Below are 20566 nucleotides of genomic sequence, written 5' to 3'. Positions count from 1 at the left end.
GAAATATCTAATTTCTTGAATTTAGGAATTTATAAAGGTCACAGATTATATGCCCTGTAAAAACCAAGGATCTAGAATATTATATATATATATATATATATTACAGTATCCATATTTTTCTCACATGCTAGCAGATTCTGTATCATATTAATAAGTGACATAAGTAAAACACATTTACTAAAACAACGCCCTGTATGGCCAATGTGCTCATGAATTTCTGTCTCCTCAGAAGCATATCTCTCTAACACTGAGTTAGTTTTAAGTGTAGTATTTATGTCATGTATCTTAACTTTGATACCTTTTTCCAAATGGAATGCTATTATTTCGTATAGAATATGTTCTGTAAGAACTGAAGCATTATAAGGTACATGGGTCACCATAAAATTGCTATTCTCAGTCTCAATCTCATTATGATTTAGGAGACAGTGTAGGAGTCAAAAGCAAATGTACAGAGACAGAAAGATAAAAGAAAATCACATAAGTTCTGATTGGGAGAGTATAAAGGAAGTTGAAACAAAAATATCAAGAAGTCAGAGATTTGAAGAAGCAGTAGAGATTTTCTTACTGGCTTTATAGAAGCAAAGAAAACATGTTGTGAACTGCCAATGGAGGGAGTCAGGTGGCAAGAACCTGAGAACTTCCAGGAGCTGAAAGCACTACCCAGGGCAACAACAAGCAAGAAAATGGGGACTTTAGCCTTATCTACAAGGGAGCTAAATTTTGTTAACAACCAGTGAGTATAAGAGAGGACTTCAAGCCTCAGCCAAAATCATAGCCCCAACCAAAATCATAGCCCCAATGAAATCTTGATTTCAGGATATGAGATGTTAAGCAAATGCCCCAACAAAGTTTGCCTTGATTCCTGACTCACAGAAACTATGAGAGAATAAATTGCAGTGTTTTAAGCCACTGACTTTGTGGTAATTTATTAAACAGTAATGGAAGACCAATACATTATGCTTTACAACCAAGAAAATATTGCTGTTGCATGTGTCTACTTACAGATCTTGTCTACATCAAACAGGTTTCTCAAAACACACTGCCTTTTCTATATAATCTAGCAATGAACTTCCATTTTCATGAAATCTGGAAACTTCAAATTTATCAAAGAATTTTATCTCCAAGCTTTCATTTACTTAAAAATATTTCTGAAAGAGAAAACTGAATTTAAAAGTGTATTTCCCTAACTTTTTAGAATTATATTTTATTTTATTTATTTATTTTAGGGGGAGTTCAGGAAGGGACAGTGAGGGAGATAGAGGATCTGAAGCAGGCTCCATACCTAGCACAGAGCCCAATGTGGGGCTTAATTCTCATAACCCTGAGATGATGACCTGAGCTGAAATTAAGAGTTGGATGCTTAACCCACTGAGCCACCCAGGTGCCCCTGGAATCATATTTTAAAAACATACAATTTTAGAAATATTTACTATATCCCATGCTTAGAAAAAAGACATACATTTCACATACTTATTTATCTTTCAGTATTTACGTTAATCACTAAATATATCATGTTAAGGAATACATCATATTGTGAGAGCATACTGACTCGTGTGAATATTTTCATATAATATGTAATATGTGGAGAAAGAAGAGAGAGAGAACAATTTCACAGTCAAAATTTCATATTAGATATATAATAATAACTTATCCAACATAAACAATCTGTTTTCATAGCTAAATCTATCATCTAGTGAAGCTGGGGGAAAGAGTTGGTGATATTATCCATCACATAGTTCAAGGGCAAAATAAACTGCCTTTAAGTATTTTCAGAATGTAACAATTAAAATTCTGTTCTGTTTCTGTCAAACAAGAAATTTGTAACTAAAATTTTTAACACCCAGGATAAAGGTTCATATTATCAGTTGCTTTATTAAACTCTTTTTCTGAATTATTCCAAATCAAGTTGGTCTTTTAAAAAGAAAATCTACTTTAAGTTAGCCTACCTTCCACACTCAATGTCCCCATTTTAGGACTCCAAGAAATCAAATATGTGCTTGGTGCTGATGGGCCTTGCATTTCCCAGTTCTCTTCCTCTTCTTCAGATCTTATTCTCCCCCTGCCTTTTCCTTTACCTTAAGAAGTGAAGAAATGACATAGTTACTGTACATGCAAAAACAAAAGGAGAAAACCCACTAAAATATAATCATCAGTCATCTTAAGTTTGATTTTGTATTTCTTTCTTTTCATATTTTTCTGTGTATTTTATATCTTTTAAATAAAAAAGTTTTAAAATTATTATATTAACCAGCACCTTTAGTTCTCTAAATGATCTATTTGGAAATTTGAATTTCTTCACGTAAATTATCTCTTAATAGAAAAAATTCATTTTTATAAAATTTTTCTTTAACCACTTATGCTTTAAAAGAATATAGGATTAAGGCTTGAATGACTAAAGAATAACACTAAGTAAAAGTCACGTGCTTGTTAATTTTAAAGTTTGTAAACTAGTTATACAAGGGGCAAAGTTCTAGAAATAATTAATAGAACTTACTTTATAACATTTTTTCTCTATTCTGTTAAATAAGGTATTATTAGACCTACTTTACATAAAATGAAGACAAACAGACTTGGAGTAACTTGAAAAAGTCTCCGTGGTTCCAAAATTGGGCTCCTTCCACTTATCATAAATAGAAATGAAGTTATGGTGCTTCTCTCCCCCAACAAAACCCCAGCCTGAAAAGCAAACAATACTATCTGGCACATTGCTTAATGAATTCTACCTCTCAGAGGTGGTCCTGTAACAGGTTTGTGTTTATTGCTGTTAAGAAGTACATTCAGTGCTGCTTCTAAGTTGTTGCCATTATCCATTAGAGCTTGCCTGGATGCTTCTTTACTGAAGCCCATTTCTGTTATGTGTTTCAGAGCCTTCTCATCAACCTGTAAGAAATTAAGAGCAAAACTGTGCTGATGGCCATAAATAAGCAAGGTATAAGTTTTAAACTATATACTGTTTTTTAACTAAAAATTACATCTCTTGCTTATGGAAAAAATATCATACATACAATATTCACTTGCTGCTTTTTCATACCAACAGTCAAGGAAAAATATATATGATATGTGGGGTTATGCCTCAAGTACTCTCTGACTTCACAACTACCATTACAAATGCAAAGAAAGAAAGAAAGAAAGAAAGAAAGAAAAGAAAAAAGAAAGAAAAGAAAGAAAGAAAGAAAAGAAAAGAAAGAAAGAAAGAAAAAAAAAAGAGGAGGGAAGAAAAGAAGAGGAAGAGAGGGAGGGAAGAAGGAAAGAAAGGAAAGGAAAGGAAAGGAAAGGAGAAAGGAAAGGAAAGGAGGAAGAAAGGAAAAGGAAAAAAGGAAAGGAAAGGAAAGGAAAGGAAAGGAAAGGAAAGGAAAGGAAAGGAAAGGAAAGGAAAGGAAAGGAAAAGGAAAGGAGGAAAATGTGTCAGAATAAAGCTTCTGAAAATAAGTGAAAACTATATAATGAAAATTTTCCTTGATTGATATTTCTATACTTCTATATCCTCAGTGGGATCAATTCCTGGAGCTCTCTACTCCATCATCTTTGTGATGTCACTCCCTTCATGTGTTTGTTACCACAACCCCAAACTGCTGGGCTCTGATGTTCCACAGCAAGATATCCTCAGAAAAGTATTCTCAATTTACTGAAATTTAAAGACTTTAGTTAAGGACCATATTTTTTTTCAGCTCACTATATCTACTTTAACCTGAAAATTGACTTTTTTAAGAGAATGAAATGGTCATATGTTCAAGGGAGACACAGCCTGGCCCATAGTTATAAACCCATTCTCCCTGGCCAATGACTGATTTAGAAGTGGACATGTGACTTAGCTCTAGATGATAAGACATAAATGGAATTTTCTGGACATTTCATAAAATATTTTCTTATCTGATAAAATGGCCTATACTCTTTCCTTCCTGTCTTTGAACTTTTTGTGTGAAGATTTAACACACAGAGAATCCTGTAACCCTGAGAAGAAAGCCAAAAAAATCATAGAGATGCCCACCAGAGCTCCAACATTGTTAAACTACTGAATTTATCAGTCTTTGTAACCACCTACTTCTGAATTTCTAGTTATGTGAAATAATAATTCCCTATTATTTAAGCCAGTCTTCGTATTCAGTACCCTACAGATAAAATCATCTAAAGTCATTTAACCTCTAAAGGCAGAGAAAAATGAAGTCTTGTCAGTTCCCTTGTATCTGAGGACACTGCAGCATACCAAAAATAATCTGACTCCCACCATTAATCTTAAAAATCAAGGTATATTTCGCAAATGAGACCATAATATACATGTACTCATTCTAATATATTTTTCCCAAAGAATGAAGCAAAACAACAAAATCACTTCTGACAAAATTTGAGAAAGATGTGGGGAAGGGGAGGGAAAGGATGTTCCTGATGCATCATCTTATAGAATATAATCACTATGAAATATTCTCTAATTTGGTGGCTTTTTATCAATCTATTCCAAAAGACATTATTTGGACATTAGAAATTTAAGAAAAATGGAAGACTTAAGTAAATTATCTTTCAAATAATTTAGATTTTCCATAAATTAATTATAATCCTTATTAAAAGCCTTCTGAAAATTGTAAAATCTATCAATAATACACTGAACAAAGTCAGTGGTGGTTATGAGAAAACACAAAAATCAGCAAGGCAAGGAAGAACACATTAATTTTGTGGTTGATTCTTTACCCTTACCAGTTCTCTATAGACACCTTCGTGTTTCCCCTCAGATTTGGCTGACTTTTCTTTTTGTAAAATTTCTCTATTTCGGTTACCAGCAGCACTCATGTTGAGATTACTTCTAGCACCACCACCACCTCCTCCAAATGTCTTGGTCTTTTGATAAGGGAAAGACAAAAGAGATGCAAGTAAATAACATTGAAAAATAGTTCTCAAGACTAATCTACAACTAAAACACCTAGTAAAACTGAAGCACCAAAAAGCATCTTAATTATGTTTTACATGAGAAGAATTGAATATTAACTAATTATTTTTAAACAAATATCTACTGGCCATAATCTCTTCTTTTTAATCATCAAAATAAACTTAAACAGACAACAATATAGAAGAAAATAAAATAGTACCAGTATCATGGATCAGGTGTTAAAATAATTCTAGGATACCATACTTTACTGATATCATGAGACCTGGGTTATATAACCAGCTATAAAGCAGGTCTACCTTTAGCAGGTACTAAACATGTCTAGGAATTGATTACATTATGCTCATGATCCAGTAATAAGGTTTAAAAAAAATTTATTCATTCATTCATTCATTTATGAAACAGAGAGAGAGAGAAACTGAAAGCAAGTCACCAGGAGTGGGAGGGACAGAGAGACAAGCAGAAGCTCCGCTAAGCAGGAAGCTGGAATTAGGGCTCCTCCCAGGATCCTGAAATCATGACCTGAGCCAAAGTCAGGTGCTTAACCAACTGAGCCACCCAGGTTCTCCTGATTTTTTTCTTTAAGATTTCATTTATTTATTCATGAGAGACACAGAGAGGCAGAGACATAGGCAGAGGGAGAAACAGGTTCCCTGTGGGGAACCCAATGTGGAACTGGATCCCAGGACCCTGGGATCATGCACTGAGTTGAATGCAGCCGCTCAACCACTGAGCCACTCAGGCATCCTGGGATGCTCCTGATTATATGATCTTAAAAAGTAAACAAATCATATTAATTTTAACACTAGATTAAAATGCTCCTTACTAACTTATTATTTACATTAATTATAATATGCTATCTTACCAACTATATATAAAAACTTTAAAGTCTGTGTTTCTTATTTTGCCTGATTTATTTGAATAGTTATGTTTAATCACATTTGAAAATCTGATTTGATCTTACTTTTATTAAAACTATTGTGGAAAGACTAGAATGTAAAAATGTTAGTTTGGAAAGATATAAATTCATGACTGAAAAGCAGCCCACTGCTGTTACTTGTACAATATCAAATTAAACACCTGGTTATGCAATATCCTTATAGTTCTAGTAGATCTAATAAAAGAGAAAGAAGTCAAGACTTGCTTTTTTATTAGTGATAATAACAGTTTTACATGTGTTTTGAAATTATGACAGTAAGAAAACATTCTAGATATAAATTTATATAACACTGGGAAATTATTTTGAATCAGATGAAAATATAAAGAAATAAAAATGATATAAGCATTAACCAGACAATACATTAAATATTGATTAGGTAGTTGATACACCACAATATTTATATTTTATTTAAATCAAAATTAAAACTACATCTTCAAAGACCAAAGTTGCATTTTTAGATTCATTCAATTTTTGGTTTATGCAATAGATTTGGAATGTCTTGACAGTCATCACTTATAAAACCATAAAGAAAAATGGGAGTTCATATTATTGTGACATAAAGTTTATTAGACTGGGATATAGTGGAGTATAGTTAAGAACATAGGCTTTGGAACTTGACAAGACTGGGACTAAATCTTTGCTCAGCCACTTACTAGTTCCTGCCTTCAGCAAGTTACTTCCATCTCCTGTAAGACAGCTTTCTCATTCTTAAAACAGGGATGAGAAAACCTACTTCATTGGGATGTTGTAAGAATGAAATGACATCAATAACACAAAGTGATCAATTTAGTAACTGGCACATGGTCAAACACTCAGAACCCATGGCAACATTAACTGTTTCACTGAATATATTAAAACATAATTACCTGAGAACTTGGACACTGATGTGTTCCAAATTAAATATATTTCTGGAATTTAAATTCTATAACTCCAAAAGTACTTTTTCTTTTGGTACTAGTAAAACAGTCCCATCTTCTGGATGCTTTTCTTTCTTATTTTCTTTTTCCATTTTTATGGATTAAACAATAAGATAAATAAATTTTCAGAATTGCTTTTCACTGTTTTAAAAGTTGCCACTCACTAAACATAAATAGCTAGAAACAACACAACTTAAACATTACCCATAAAGTAAATGGTGTCCTTTATGAGTGACACCATCTTGTCCGTACTGTACAATTTACTGTGAAATCATCATGAAAAGAAACTCAAGTGGGTCCCTAATGCTCCATAGCAACCTCACTTTATTTCCTTACCCCATCCACCCTTCCAATTTTCTAGACCACTATTTTACATATTCCTCTTACTCCTCAAACCTCCAACATCTTCTCCATGTCACCGTTGACCTTGCTGACTTCCTCACTGAAAAAAACTGAAATAATCATTACAGAACTTGCATAGATTTTCACCACATCAACCCACCCACTGATATCTGCATACTTACTTTCTCTTAACACTGTATATTTTACCATCCACATGAATATCTAGAGGAATCTAAAGGAAATGAATTCCCCAACTCTACATTATGTCTCAGACCACATCTTACATGATCTTTCAGCAGCTTTTGACAAGTACAATACTCCTTCCTCCAAGATGCAATTTCTGCATTCTCTTGTTTTGACACTAACTTCCTGGTTGCACCTTGTCTGGTTCAACCTTTTTCATCCAACCTCTAGTACAACAGGGTTCATTTGTTGCCCCCATTTTCTCTTCTCTTCAGCACTCATTTGATGATCTCATTTAGCTTCATGATTTTCAAAGGGCATTCATATATCTACTACTTCCAAATGTGTATCTCTTCCAAAGCTCACTTTTTAAATTACACTCTTCTGTCTCACTGCCTATGAAGCCACATGGATGTCTAACAGGCACACTTCAACATTAATATGTTCAAAACAGAATATCAAATCTTTACTCTCAAATCCATTCCACTATAGTCTTCCCCAATTCAAAATGAGCAACTCTAACCTGCCAACTTCTCAGGGCAAAACCCTTGGAATCATTCATGACACCTCTTCTCATGTACCACATTTGGTATCTCAGAAATGGTGACAGCTCTACTTTGAAAATTCCAGAATCTGACTACTTGGCACCACTTAGACAGGTGCCATCTTTATCCAAGATACCATTATTTTTCCCTCCTCGGCTTACTTTAACAATTTTCTAGCTCATCTGACTCAATTTTCTGCTCTAAAATCTACTCTGAACCTAGCAGCCAGAATTAGCCTTTTAAAGTTGATGTTACTGCTGTGCTGAAAACCCTTTAAAGACTCTCATTTCTCTCTCAATGAAGGTCAGTGTTTTTAACATGGCTTACAGAGCCCTACATACACTGGCCTCCAACCTCCATTATCACTCGACTTTATATTCTACTTCTTGTCCCTTTGTTCTCTCTGCTTCCACTGACTACTTTCCTATTTCTTGAACATATACTCCTGCTGTTGAACCTTTGCAAAGGCTTTTTCTTCTTACATAACCATATAGCTAATTCTCTTACCTCCTTCAAGTCTTGGCTCAAATCTCATCATCCTGAGACCTAATCAAATTACAATATTTAAAACTGAAATCTGCAACTTACTTATTTAGCATGTTTATATTACTTAGTGTCCTTACTAGGATGTAAACTACACAAAATTTAAAAGAATAGTCAATTTCTGACCATCCTATTTATTTTCTCCCAAAAGGTTTATTTGTCACATTTAAAGTACAAAATCAAATACACAGATCCAAATATTGAACCATGTATACATATCTATTCATATTACTTGGACCACACAACCCATCTGTACATTCTAATCTAGTCACCAACACTATCTTCTGAGTAAAAAGCATAACCTCTAAAAAAACAAACTTTATTATTAGTAACACTGCTAAAGGTAAACTATTTTCACTTTATCATTTGGAAGGACAGAAACAGATACTGTGCAGGAAGTGGGGAATTTCTAAGTATAAATCCAGTATGTCTACATGGGCTTCTTAAAACATACTCTATAGGAATAATCAATAGATGAATTTTGCCAAAGTCTTTGGGCATATTAAGTATAAAAGAAACATAAGTTATGAGAAAAAACTTTGTTAATTAGTTACATTCCAGAGTTTTTATTTTGGTTTTTAATGCAAAGAAAGGACTTAATTTTGTCTAACAGTACAGCATTTCTAAGTCCTATTTTCTATAGAATTGTAATGAATTTTGGGGGAGATACCTGTATCTTAACCATCCTATTTAAAAATGCACCCCATCCCCAACTGGCATTCCCAACTCTCCAACCTACTCTACATTTTTTCTTCTAATAGCACTTACCAACATCTAACCTACCACATAACTTAGTGTGCTAACAGTCTGTCTCCTTTACTAAAATATAAGATTGATAAGGGCAGAGGTCTTTCATCTATTTTGTTCACTGATTTAACCTAAGCATTTAAAACACTTCCTAGGAGGGTCCTGAGTAGCTCAGTTGGTTAAGCATCCAACTCTTGATTTTGGCTCAATTCATGATCTCAGGGTCATGAGATAGAGTCCTGTGTTGGACTCTGCATGGGGTGTGGAGCCTGCTTAAAATTTTCTCTCTCTCCCTCTGCCCCTCCCTGCCCCTTCACACTCACTCTCTCTCTCAAAAATAAAAAATAAAAAACCACACTTCCTAGCATATAGATTTTCAAAAGATATTTGCTGAATAAAGGAAAAAAATAAACAAAAATCATGGCTTGATCATGTACAGTAGACTCTACTAAATCCACATTGTTTATATGGATAATCATAAAACATCTCTTCAGTATAATTACAGTGTTATATGATTTGGCTGTTCAGACATTTAGATTAAATATAAATCTAGGCAGCCCGTGTGGCTCTGCGGTTTAGTGCCGCCGTCAGCCCAGGGTGTGGTCCTAGACTCTCGGGATCGAGTCCCGCATCGGGCTCCCTGCATGGAGCCTGCTTCTCCTTTTGCCTGTGTCTGTCTCTCTCTCTCTCTCTGTGTCCCTCATGAATAAATTAATAAAATCTATAAATAAATACATAAATACATAAATATCTGTGTGTGTGTATGTAGGTGTACTTATCTCTATAGAGAAACATATAGATACAGGGATAATCTACATAGATACAGGGATAATCTACTATAATGCATATAGGTTTAGTCCTAGATTTGCCACTGAGTACACTAGGCAAGTTCAGTTAGTTTCGAACCAACATCAGTTCCCTCATATATAAATTGGGAAGTTTTAAGCTTCTTCAGAAACTAGGATTCTTTACTTATCAAATATTATGTAAAATATAATGTGATCAATTATGACTTTAAAAAATGAAGCATATTACAATATAACTATATTCTAACAAATAGCTATAACCACATCAAACAAAATTTTGGGAGGAAAGTTTGTGTGAGAAAAATGTACATCAAAGGAACCACTTTCCTATAATCATTAAGGAATTGACATATACTCAATATACTCTTTTTAAACTTCATAATTTTAATAGCTTTTTGGGAAAGAAGAAATATATTTTATGTGAACTATGCAAAATATATTAATTTCAAAAACATTAAAAATTATTTTTAAAAAATGTACCTTAGAACATAGGAAATACTAAAGAATACCAATAGTTACATTTATTGAGTGCTCTTAGTTGAAGGAAGATTTGATCTGTGTCATACAGGGTTCTAAATGTTTTAAAGATTATTGATTTAATTCTCACAGCAACCATATGAAGTGGGTACCATTATTATTCCCTTTCATCAATGAAGAAAATAAGGCATAAAACACTAAGTAAACAACGCAAAGTTGTCAGCAGGATATGCTTCCAGGATGTCTGATTCCAGAACTTGTGCTCTTGGGCCCTACATTAGATTGATAATAGAAAAACACTGCAGGAAGAACAATCAAAATGCAATAAGTCTCTTACTTATACTTCAAATTTAAATAGGAAAGTAGTTGCTAGCTAAGCTTCTAATGAATAAAGGAAAGTATTTCAATCTCACTGATTAAGAAAAGTCTGTCTAAGCAACTAATTAATGAACTAAAATATCTTATCAAAGTCTAAAATCAATAAATAACTAGAAAAAACACCTATTTCAAATAAGCAGGAAAGCTTAAATAATGAAAAGAAAACCATTTGGCTGTTAATAGAACATGATGGATTACATGTGTATATAAATATATATGATCCAAAGAAAAAATTATTTTTTACTTAGTAGGTTGAAGAATGAAAACTAACAAAAATGTTAATCCTTGAACCATTGATTTATCCTCTGATTTTTACCTGCACTCCTCAGAAGTGGCATTTAGCCCAACTAACAAAACTAATTCTGCCATAATGCAAAGTGTCATGTTCAGTTGCCACTCTATTAAGAAGAAAGGAAGAAGGAGAAAAGGGTAGTTTGTTAGCAAGAATTGTCAAAGAGAGGGCACTAGAGTGGCTCTTAAGCATCTGCCTTGGCTCACTCAGGTCATGATGCTAGAGTCCCAGAATGGAGTCTCGGATTGGGTTCCCTGCTCAGCAGGAAGTCTGCTTCTCCCTCTCCCTTAGCTCCTCCCCCGTTCATGCTCTCTCTTTCACTCACTCGCTCTCTCACAGATAAATTACAAAAAGAAAAAAGAATTGTCAAGGAGATTAAGAAAAAGAATGTATGAGCAAAATGTGTAAGCTTAAGACTCCATAAGTTACCATGGCATTTCTACTGATGAAATATGCAAGAAGAATGTCAAAGTTACCTTCTATAAAAAGACAATAATGATTATGAGTAACCTAAATAGAACATACTGATAAGAAATAAGAGAAATTTATAATGATTTAGTTTGTTACTTCTTTGCTCTTTGCAACTTCCGCAATAGCAGCAGTCCTTTGCTTTTCAAATTCATCATTATCATTTGTTTGTTTGGCAGGCATCGTAACTTGCAATGTCTTTCTTCGGTCAAGTTCTCTACTATCCACTTGGACGTGGGATATGCACTTCTGGTAACAATAAATAAAAATAAAACATTTCAGTATTTCCAAAAGAGATTCAAGTTTTTCATAAGAAAATAATACCTCAAAAGAAATGTTTGTGTCACAACTGAGAACTCATAAAAATATATTTTTTTCTGAAAGATTTAAAAATAAAGTAGAAAATTAATTAAAGTAACTTTTAAGTCAATATAACTGTAAATAAAATAAAATGTAAAGCTACATAAAAATGGCCATCTAAAATAGGACACATATTTAAAACATACAATAAACCAAGAGATTTAAATTGCTTTTTTAGGATAATGACTTGAAATAATCTTACATTTCAAACAATCTATATTATTGTACAAGAGAATATAAGTTTAGTTTCTTTTGAGGGGGCAGAATAAGTTTAGTTTCTTATTAAGAGTTTGATTTCCATATTATGCCACAATATGTTTGTGAGGGTTAAGGAATATGGTTATTTTAAATATAAAGAGCTCTCTCTGAATTTATAAACCAAAAACTAAACACATATCTGCTCTCTCAATCAGGCTACAAAGTTTTCGATTTTTAGTTTCAGAAGACAAATTAAGAAAGTTATCACTGCTGAAAAATAAGCCCTGAATTCTGCTCTCCCTCCCAATCCTAGCAGTAAAAATCCTACAAAATGAACCTTGTCTCAACTTACTAATAAAAAAGAAAAACATGCTCTCAAACAAATATGTTACATAAATACAGATTTTTGGCAATGTAAATATATCCTGTCGATACCAGAACACATTCTGCATAATCTATCTTTAACCCATGTACAAGGCTACAATAAACATGGAAAGAATTTTTCAGAATGGACTCTTGAAAGTAATTAGATTATAAGTCTGAGCAATTCATGAAATTTTATCAGCAATATGTTTAAGAAGAAAGCAAATTCTTGCAAACATAGATTTATTAGATTCAAATGCAAATTATTAGACTGTTTATGCTCTGTTTCCATTCTGAAGGTTCATTATGACTTTGATAGAAGAGAGACAGTATCAACATGGATCAGACTCTAGGGCATCATGCCTCCTCTCATCTTGACTGTGTCTTGCTCCAAAGCATGGTAAAATCAACATATTTTTAAAGTATTTTCAAAACAGACATGATGCAAGAATGACTTTTAATTTTGAGTAACCCTACAAAAATATTTTTGAAAAGTATGTGTCAACTGATTCTACCCATTTATCTGCTGATCAACTAGATATCTTTTTATCACCAAAATTTTTTTAAAAAGCTGTTATGCTATAGATTTCTGTTTCCCACTTGTATCCCTAAGTCATCTTCGTTCTGAGCTAGCATTCTCAAAGAAAAATAAAGAGCAAACACAAAAAAGATTACCGACAGCTAAATGCTGGTGCCATCATGAAGCAAAGAGAAAGCTGTCACAGGGATTATTCTCAGACTCAGCAGGGATAAAGTAGGGAAAGGCTGCAGGAGACTGTTGTAAACAATTTGATGCTGAGTACAATCAGGAAGACCCAAGATACTCACCAGCCAAGGAATTACCTCAGTGTAACATTTTGCAGAGGGAGGATTAAAAATAGGAAGTAGAATACTTTTAGCTTTTATGAAAGAAGGATCAGAGCTGCTGTGGTTTAAAAAATAAATACCAAATAGAAATTAAATTAAGCTCTTGACTGAGATGGGTATTTGGATCAAGAGAGAAGAACAGAATCCAAGAGAGGACAGCTGGGACAGCAGGCCCTACTGGAGTGCAGTGATGCCCCTCCCTGCCTCTGTGTTCTCACCTTTATGTCTCAACCTTCTGTTGATACTTTTATTTTCTCTCTCCCTCTTTTGTTTTTACTGACAAAGTAGGAAATTAGAACATACATTTGTCTTCTTACTTTCGAATTTTTCTCTCTCTTAAAAGAAAAAGGCCTCTCCCCATCCTATCTTAATTCATTATTAAGTTGCTCTTCAGGTGCGCCTCTTAATTGTTTCAATCTTTGTGTTAAGAGTTCTTGAGAAAAGAATCTACACCAATATTTTAATTAAAGAAAAAACTCCACAACTATTAAATTTCTGTATTTAATGTATTTCCACATAACACCCATGACCTCTAAATGAATAGTTCTGCACAAAACTAAACACTGTTTGAATACAAATGAAAAACAATTTTTTGCTGATTAAAATTCATTTGCCAACATGAAAGTCATTACCTGTCCAAAAGGCACAAAAGGAGGTGGTCCACCTTCAGTTCCAATATTACTTCTATTGTGTTTTGACAAGCTCTGTGAGAAAAGCGAGTCATGAAACAGAAATTATACAATTTACAATGTACCAGGAATCCACTTACTTTTGTAGGTTACATGGAACAGGAAAAAAAAAAGCCTTCTATAGATTATTTCAAACTACATAATACACTTCATGTAATTAGGCAAAGGTTCTCTCCCCACCTTCCCATACTAAACTACACATTCACATACAATTTTCAGAAGTACTTATCAACCTTCTCCCATAAAGAGAAAATAGTTAAAAACAAAACAAAATGCTTCCTCAACAAGGAGTAAATCCAGACAATAAGCATTGTTAATAAGAATTTCACTTTAAAGTATATTAAAACTATAATCTGACAGACAAATATTACCTGGAAATTATCTTCAAAATAAATTTTTAGACATAAAATCTATTAACCAAAAACATACTTGTGACCTTGTGATAATATATATATATATTTTTTTTTTTTTTTTTTTTTTTTGGCCTTCTTCCCCAGTTCCTGGAACAGAGCTCCTAAAAACCTTGGAATATCCTGAGAGATAGGGGTAAGAGGAGCATCTTCTGTTATTCATAATATGCTTCTTTGACAATACCTGAGTTTATGCTAATGAGGGGACTATTAATGGGCCCCCAGATAGCTCCAGGATGGGGCTAGCTGCCAGAGGCACCAATAATGTGATCAGAAAGTGGAGGAGACTGAACTAATCACCAATGTCCAATGGTTTGGTCAATCATATGCATATAATGAGCCTCCATGAAACGCGTAACAATGAGGTTCTGGGAACTTCCAGGTTGGTGAGCATATCCGTGTGCTGCGAGGGCAGAGCACTCCCAATTCTACAGGGACAGAAGCTCCTGTGCGTGGGACCCTTCTAGATCTTGTATTTCTTCATCTGGCTGTTCATTTGTATCTTTTAGAACATCCTTTATCATAAACCTGTAATAGTAAGTAAAGTGTTTCCCTGAATTCTGTGAGCCATGATAGCAAATTATTAAACTTGAACAGGGGGTCATGGGAATCCCCAGTTTGTAACCACATTGGAGAGACAATAGGTAACCTGGCAGGCCCACTATATGCACTGGCATCTGAAGTGGGAGAGCAGTCTTGTGAGACTGAGTCCTTAAGCTGCCGGGTCTGTACTAACTCTGGGTAGTGTCAGAAGTGAATTAAATTTTAGGACATCCACTTGGTGTCTATAGAGAAGGAGAGAATTGCTTGGTGTGTAAATCCCACACATTTGGTGTCAAAATGTTGTGACTAGCAATAGTTCATAGGGATACTTATGATAAAAGTGATTTCTAATTATTTAAAGAGGTCATATTATTATAGTTCATGATTTGGAGGTTACTTTTAATTACAGTAAAATTTCCTCAATAAAGTCTTGTTTTTCAAACCAATTATACCTTGAAGAACTATTCAACCCCTTGCTCTTTAATAAAGTTAAGCTTTCAAACCCTACTAATTTTAGTTTCCTTTTTTCCTCTTATATTGAAGACTAGAGAGATAACAACATATTATAAAAATGGAAAAAAAGTTTCCTCCCAGCAAAATAATTTCTCACGTCATAAAGTCCTTCAAAAGCATCATAAGAAATCTTCTGAAGGACTTCTTTCAGTCATCTACTCCTCCTATTTGTTTCATTTTTGAGATGTTAACATGTCTATTAAGTACTAGTTGTCATTTAATACATCTTTTCACCTTAAAATTTTTTTGTGTATCCCTAATAATTATCATTAGAAAATATTATGCTTAAAATATGCTGTTAAATAGTGGGTGGAAAGAAGTTTTAAAAAATCATGTGCACTTTTCAAACATATTCTTGGAGTTCTCGATTATGTAAAGAATACTACACATTTTAGATAACTTATATAAAGAATGCTAAGACTACAAGTGCCTGAGTGATACAGTTGGTTAAACATCCGACTCTTGATTTTGGATTAGGTCAAGATTTCAGGGTCATGAGGTTGAGCTCTGCATCAGGCTCTGTGCTCAGCAGGGAGTCTGTTTGAGATTCTCTCTCTCTCTACCTCCCCCACCCCCTGCTCACTCTCTCATGCTCTCTCTCTCTCTCAAATAAATAAATCTTAAAAAAAAAAAAGAATGCTAAGACTAAAGGCAGCAATACTACTCAGTTGATTAAGCAAAGAATAATTTAAACTGTATAGGAATGTCAGATTTCTATACAAGCTACAGTTAAGATGTTAACCTATTTAAAACAAAAACAGCAAATGCCTAGAGTTATCTAGGGGTCCTTTCCTCAGGTTCACTTTAGATATAAGAAAAGGATTATTCAAAATCAATCATTTCAATTTATTCTCTAACTTCCTTAAAAAGCTCACATAAGCTACGAATAATACCATCTCTCAATACATATTATATGATTTAAAACACAGAGTTTCTACTTCTCATCCTGATGAATATATAAAAGTCAGACTTTATCTACCTCTATAAACAAATAAGAATCTGGGCAGCATATAAGAAACAACCGTTTTAAGACATAGGAGAGTAAGTAGTGCAGGCCTATAATCCCTCAAAGAGAAAAAAAAATACAAAACAGATGGAGCTCTGAATTACTGCTCAGAAGCATGATGCAGGCAGGGAGCACAAGGAACCAATTTGAGAATATCAATTTCATAGTTCAGGCAGGCTGAAGCAACTGAAAGTTGTAGGGCAGAGTTTTGTAAAAGAGGGACCCGTAGAGAAGACAGACTCCAGAAACCAATAGATGAATTCCTGACCTCACTGCTGAGAACCAGAATGAGCAAAAAACAACTGCAAGGTGTAAGCTTCCATTTATAATAGCATCAAAAAGATAAATACTTGGGGATATTTGAGTAAAGAGACTGAAAGTCATAAAAAATTGCTAAAAGAAATTAAAGATGATACCAATAAATGTAAAGATATCTCATGGTCATTAATTCAAAGAATTAATACTGTTAAGATGTTAATACTCATTTTAAACATAAGAGACTCAATCACAGGAAACAAACTGAGGGTTGCTGGAGGGGAGGGCAGTGGGGGGATGGGGTAACTGGGTGCTGAGCATTAAGGAGGGCACATGATGTAATGAGCACTGGGTGTTATATAAGACTGGTGAATCACTAACCTCTACCTCTGAAATCAATAATATATCATATTTAATTAATTGAATTTAAATAAAATTTTTAAAAAAGATGTCAATACTATTCAATGTGGTCTAGAGATTCAATGCAATTCCTATAAAAATCCCAAGAATTATTTTTGCAGAGATAGAAAAATTTATCCTAAAATACATATGGAATCTTAAGGGATCCTGAATAGCCATAACTATCCTGAAAAAGCCTCACACTTCTCAATCATACAACTTACTACAAATTTCTTTAATCAAAACAGTATGGCACTGGCATAAAGACAGACATATGAAACAAGAAAATAAAGAACCCAGAAATAAACCCTTGCTTGCATATATGGTCAAATGATTTTTGATGAGAGTGGACAAGACCACTGGAGAAAGGAGAGAAATGGTAGTGGGTTAATGGATATCCACATGCAAAACAATGAAATTGGACCTGTAATTGTATCATATGCAAAAAACATTAATTTAAAGTGGATCAAATACCTAAATTTAAACCCATAAAACTCTTAGAAGAAAACACAGAAGCAAAGTTTCAGGACACTGGATTTAGCAACGAATTCTTATATATGACACCAAAAGCACAGGCAACCAAAAAAAAACAAACAAAACGAAATTAAACTTCATCAAAATTAAAAACTTATGCATCAAAGGACATTATCAACAGAGTGAAAAGGTAGCCCACAGAATGTGAAAAATATTTGTAAATCCTATATCTGATAAAGAATTGATATCCAGAAAATATCAGGAACTCATGACAAAAAACTAAACAAACCAGTTAAAAAATGGACAAAGAACTTAAACATTTCTCCAAAGAAGATATACAAATGGCCAATGAAAGGCTACTAAATATCACTAATCATTAGGGAAATACAAATCAAAACCACAATGAGATTCCACTTCACGTGTTAAGACGGTTATTATAAAAAATTAAATTAAATAACAAGGATTGGCAAGGATGTAGAGAAATTAGATCTCCTGTGCATTGCTGGTGGGAAATAAAATGGTGCAATCACTGTTGAAAACAATATGGCAGTTACTCAAAAAATTAAACATAGAATTAACCATGTGATCTAGCAATTCTACTTCTGGTTATATGCCCAAAAAAAACTGAAAGCAGAAAACTGAACAGGTATTTGCACAACCATGTTCATAACAGCATTGTTCACAATTAGCCAAAACGTAGGATCAACCCTAATGTTCATCAATGGATGAATGACAAAAACACTGTCTGTCTATACACACACACACATACACACACACACATATACACACATACACACAATGGAATAGTATTCAGTCTTAAAAGTCAGGCAGTTCTGACACATGCTACAATATGGATGAACGCTGAAAACATTATGCTATGTGAAATAAGGCAGACTTATATGAAGTACCTAGAGTGGTTGAATTCATAGAGCAAGAAAGTAGAATGGTGACTGCCAGAGACTAAGGGTGGCTATAGGGAGATGCGAAGTTATCTCAGGAGTACAGAATTTAAGTTTTGGTACACAAAAATTCCAGAGATGGATGGTTGTGATGATTGTGTTAACAATATAAGTGTACTTAATGCTACTAAATTTTCACTTAAAATGGTTACAATGTTAAATTTAATGTTACGTATATATTACCATACATACACACACAAAGAAAAAAAATACAAATACAAATCTGTCATGGGAACAGGGTGAGGGGGCACTAAAATGTTCCAGAAACTACATTACTTCTTAAATTACATCTGGTTCAGAACTCTCTAGAACTTGTCTTTATCCAACATACAAAACATTCTGAGGTTTGAGTTTTTCTTCTTTTTCATCCCCTATTACCAATTCATTTAAACTGTGTGCTACAACAAGTGCTCACAGTTTAAATACTGCCCAATGTCCCCTTGCGCTATTTATTTTACAAAACAGGGCCCTCTTCCAAAATTAATTCTGTGGTTTATGGTTTCTGTGTGTACATCTGACTTCTATGTGTACTACCTGCCAGAGGCTTATTAAGTAATTAAACTCTCCATGGTTTCTATATCACTATGGTTACCAAATCAAAACAGCAACAACAACCATGAAACCAAAGAGAACTATAATCATATTAAGATGTTTTTAAATGCTTTTTAATGTATATTTTAATTGCCTCCTAACAAGAAACATTAACAGCTTTCAGGAAACAAAATGCAAACGATATAATAAAACATTACAAGGACAACTATCAAACTACTAATAATCAATATGTATGTGTGTGTTTTAGGGGTGAAGAAGTTTCTAGGAATGTTTAACTGACTTTACAGTTAATGAGGTAATTTTGGCTGGGGTTAGGAAAATAATATAAGGTACTGATCTGACTTGAGATCAGATCTGACTTGCATCTTAACACATTTTTAAAAATCTCTAATAATAAAAATACAATTTATTAACTTGGGAAAAGAAAGAGCTACATGAAATGGGTGAGATTTCTCTGGGAAATTCAGAGTTCATAAACTTGGCTATTTATGTAAAACTATCAAGCCACTTCTGAATTACTTGCTTTTATAACATTTTAACTAAACAATGCAGTTATGGAACATTATCTTATACTGCATAGTACTGCAGACCTAAATGTAGCTCATTAGTATCATAAGTAATGAGTACTAAGGAATAAAAATGTGCCTAAATGTCTTTATCTATTTACCTCCCAAACAGAGGCACTTTCAAACTAGGACATAGAAAAGAATAAGGTATCATAAAATAGCAAAAGCTTCTATTGCTAGGCTCCCTTGGCTCATTGGATAATAGGAAAGATTTGAGGGAGCACAAGAACATCAATTTTAGCAAAGAGTAATTAGTTTTATCTGCTTTGTAATTCACTCATTCCACCATCAATTGTTATAAAGTTTTTTGTATGTAAGAATCAAGGCTTTCCTTTAGAGATGGGAAGTCTAAGAGCTCTCTAATCATAAAATAAGTTATTTAACAGTTTTTAAGTCCATTTTCTGATCTATATGGACATAATACTCTTTCATAATACTGTTAGGAAGATTACATGGTATACTGATGAGAAGAGTCCAGCATAATACCTACAGATTGTTCAACAAATATTCATGCAATTAAACAAAGCCACAAACAATTCTAACCTCAAGAAGCTTATAATCTATTAAAGGATGTAAGTAAACATAATTTTAATTCTAGGTAAAAATAAATGTGTTTTTGATACAAATAAAATGTTCTAAGAATTCCATAAGGTCAACTACTTCACTTGGTGAAGAAGTAAGCATTTGACCAGGGTCAAAAAGCATGGGGGCAATTTGGCAGGTGTCAGAAAGAAATTAAGATGAATGATATAAATTGAGAAAAGTTTTTTTTCCCCAAAAAAGTATAACCGAGGAAAGCATAGAGAATCAAAGAAAGATTTGGCTAGAGCAAATCCATGCAAAATAATTAGAAAGTTAAAAAGGAATTGGAACTAGGGCTAGACGTAAACAGCCTTGA

The 20566-nt window shown here is 33.5% G+C and overlaps 1 protein-coding gene across 1 annotated transcript in view; it reads right to left on the bottom strand.

The window, feature by feature from the left end:
* The window catches only part of LOC119877415 (tudor domain-containing protein 3-like), an 87634-nt gene that overhangs the window by 59624 nt on the left and 7444 nt on the right, over positions 1-20566 (bottom strand). The window contains exons 2-6 of the mRNA XM_038570171.1: positions 13935-14006; positions 11614-11763; positions 4690-4830; positions 2724-2880; positions 1947-2075 (exon numbers count right to left, since the gene is read on the bottom strand). Of these exons, the coding sequence (XP_038426099.1) occupies positions 1947-2075; positions 2724-2880; positions 4690-4830; positions 11614-11763; positions 13935-14006 (649 nt within the window). The remainder of the gene's footprint in view (positions 1-1946; positions 2076-2723; positions 2881-4689; positions 4831-11613; positions 11764-13934; positions 14007-20566) is intronic.

Source organism: Canis lupus, chromosome 22 (genome assembly GCF_011100685.1).
Source record: "Canis lupus familiaris isolate Mischka breed German Shepherd chromosome 22, alternate assembly UU_Cfam_GSD_1.0, whole genome shotgun sequence".
In the NCBI taxonomy this organism is placed as follows: Eukaryota; Metazoa; Chordata; class Mammalia; order Carnivora; family Canidae; genus Canis; species Canis lupus.
This window is presented reverse-complemented; position numbering and strand designations above follow the sequence as displayed.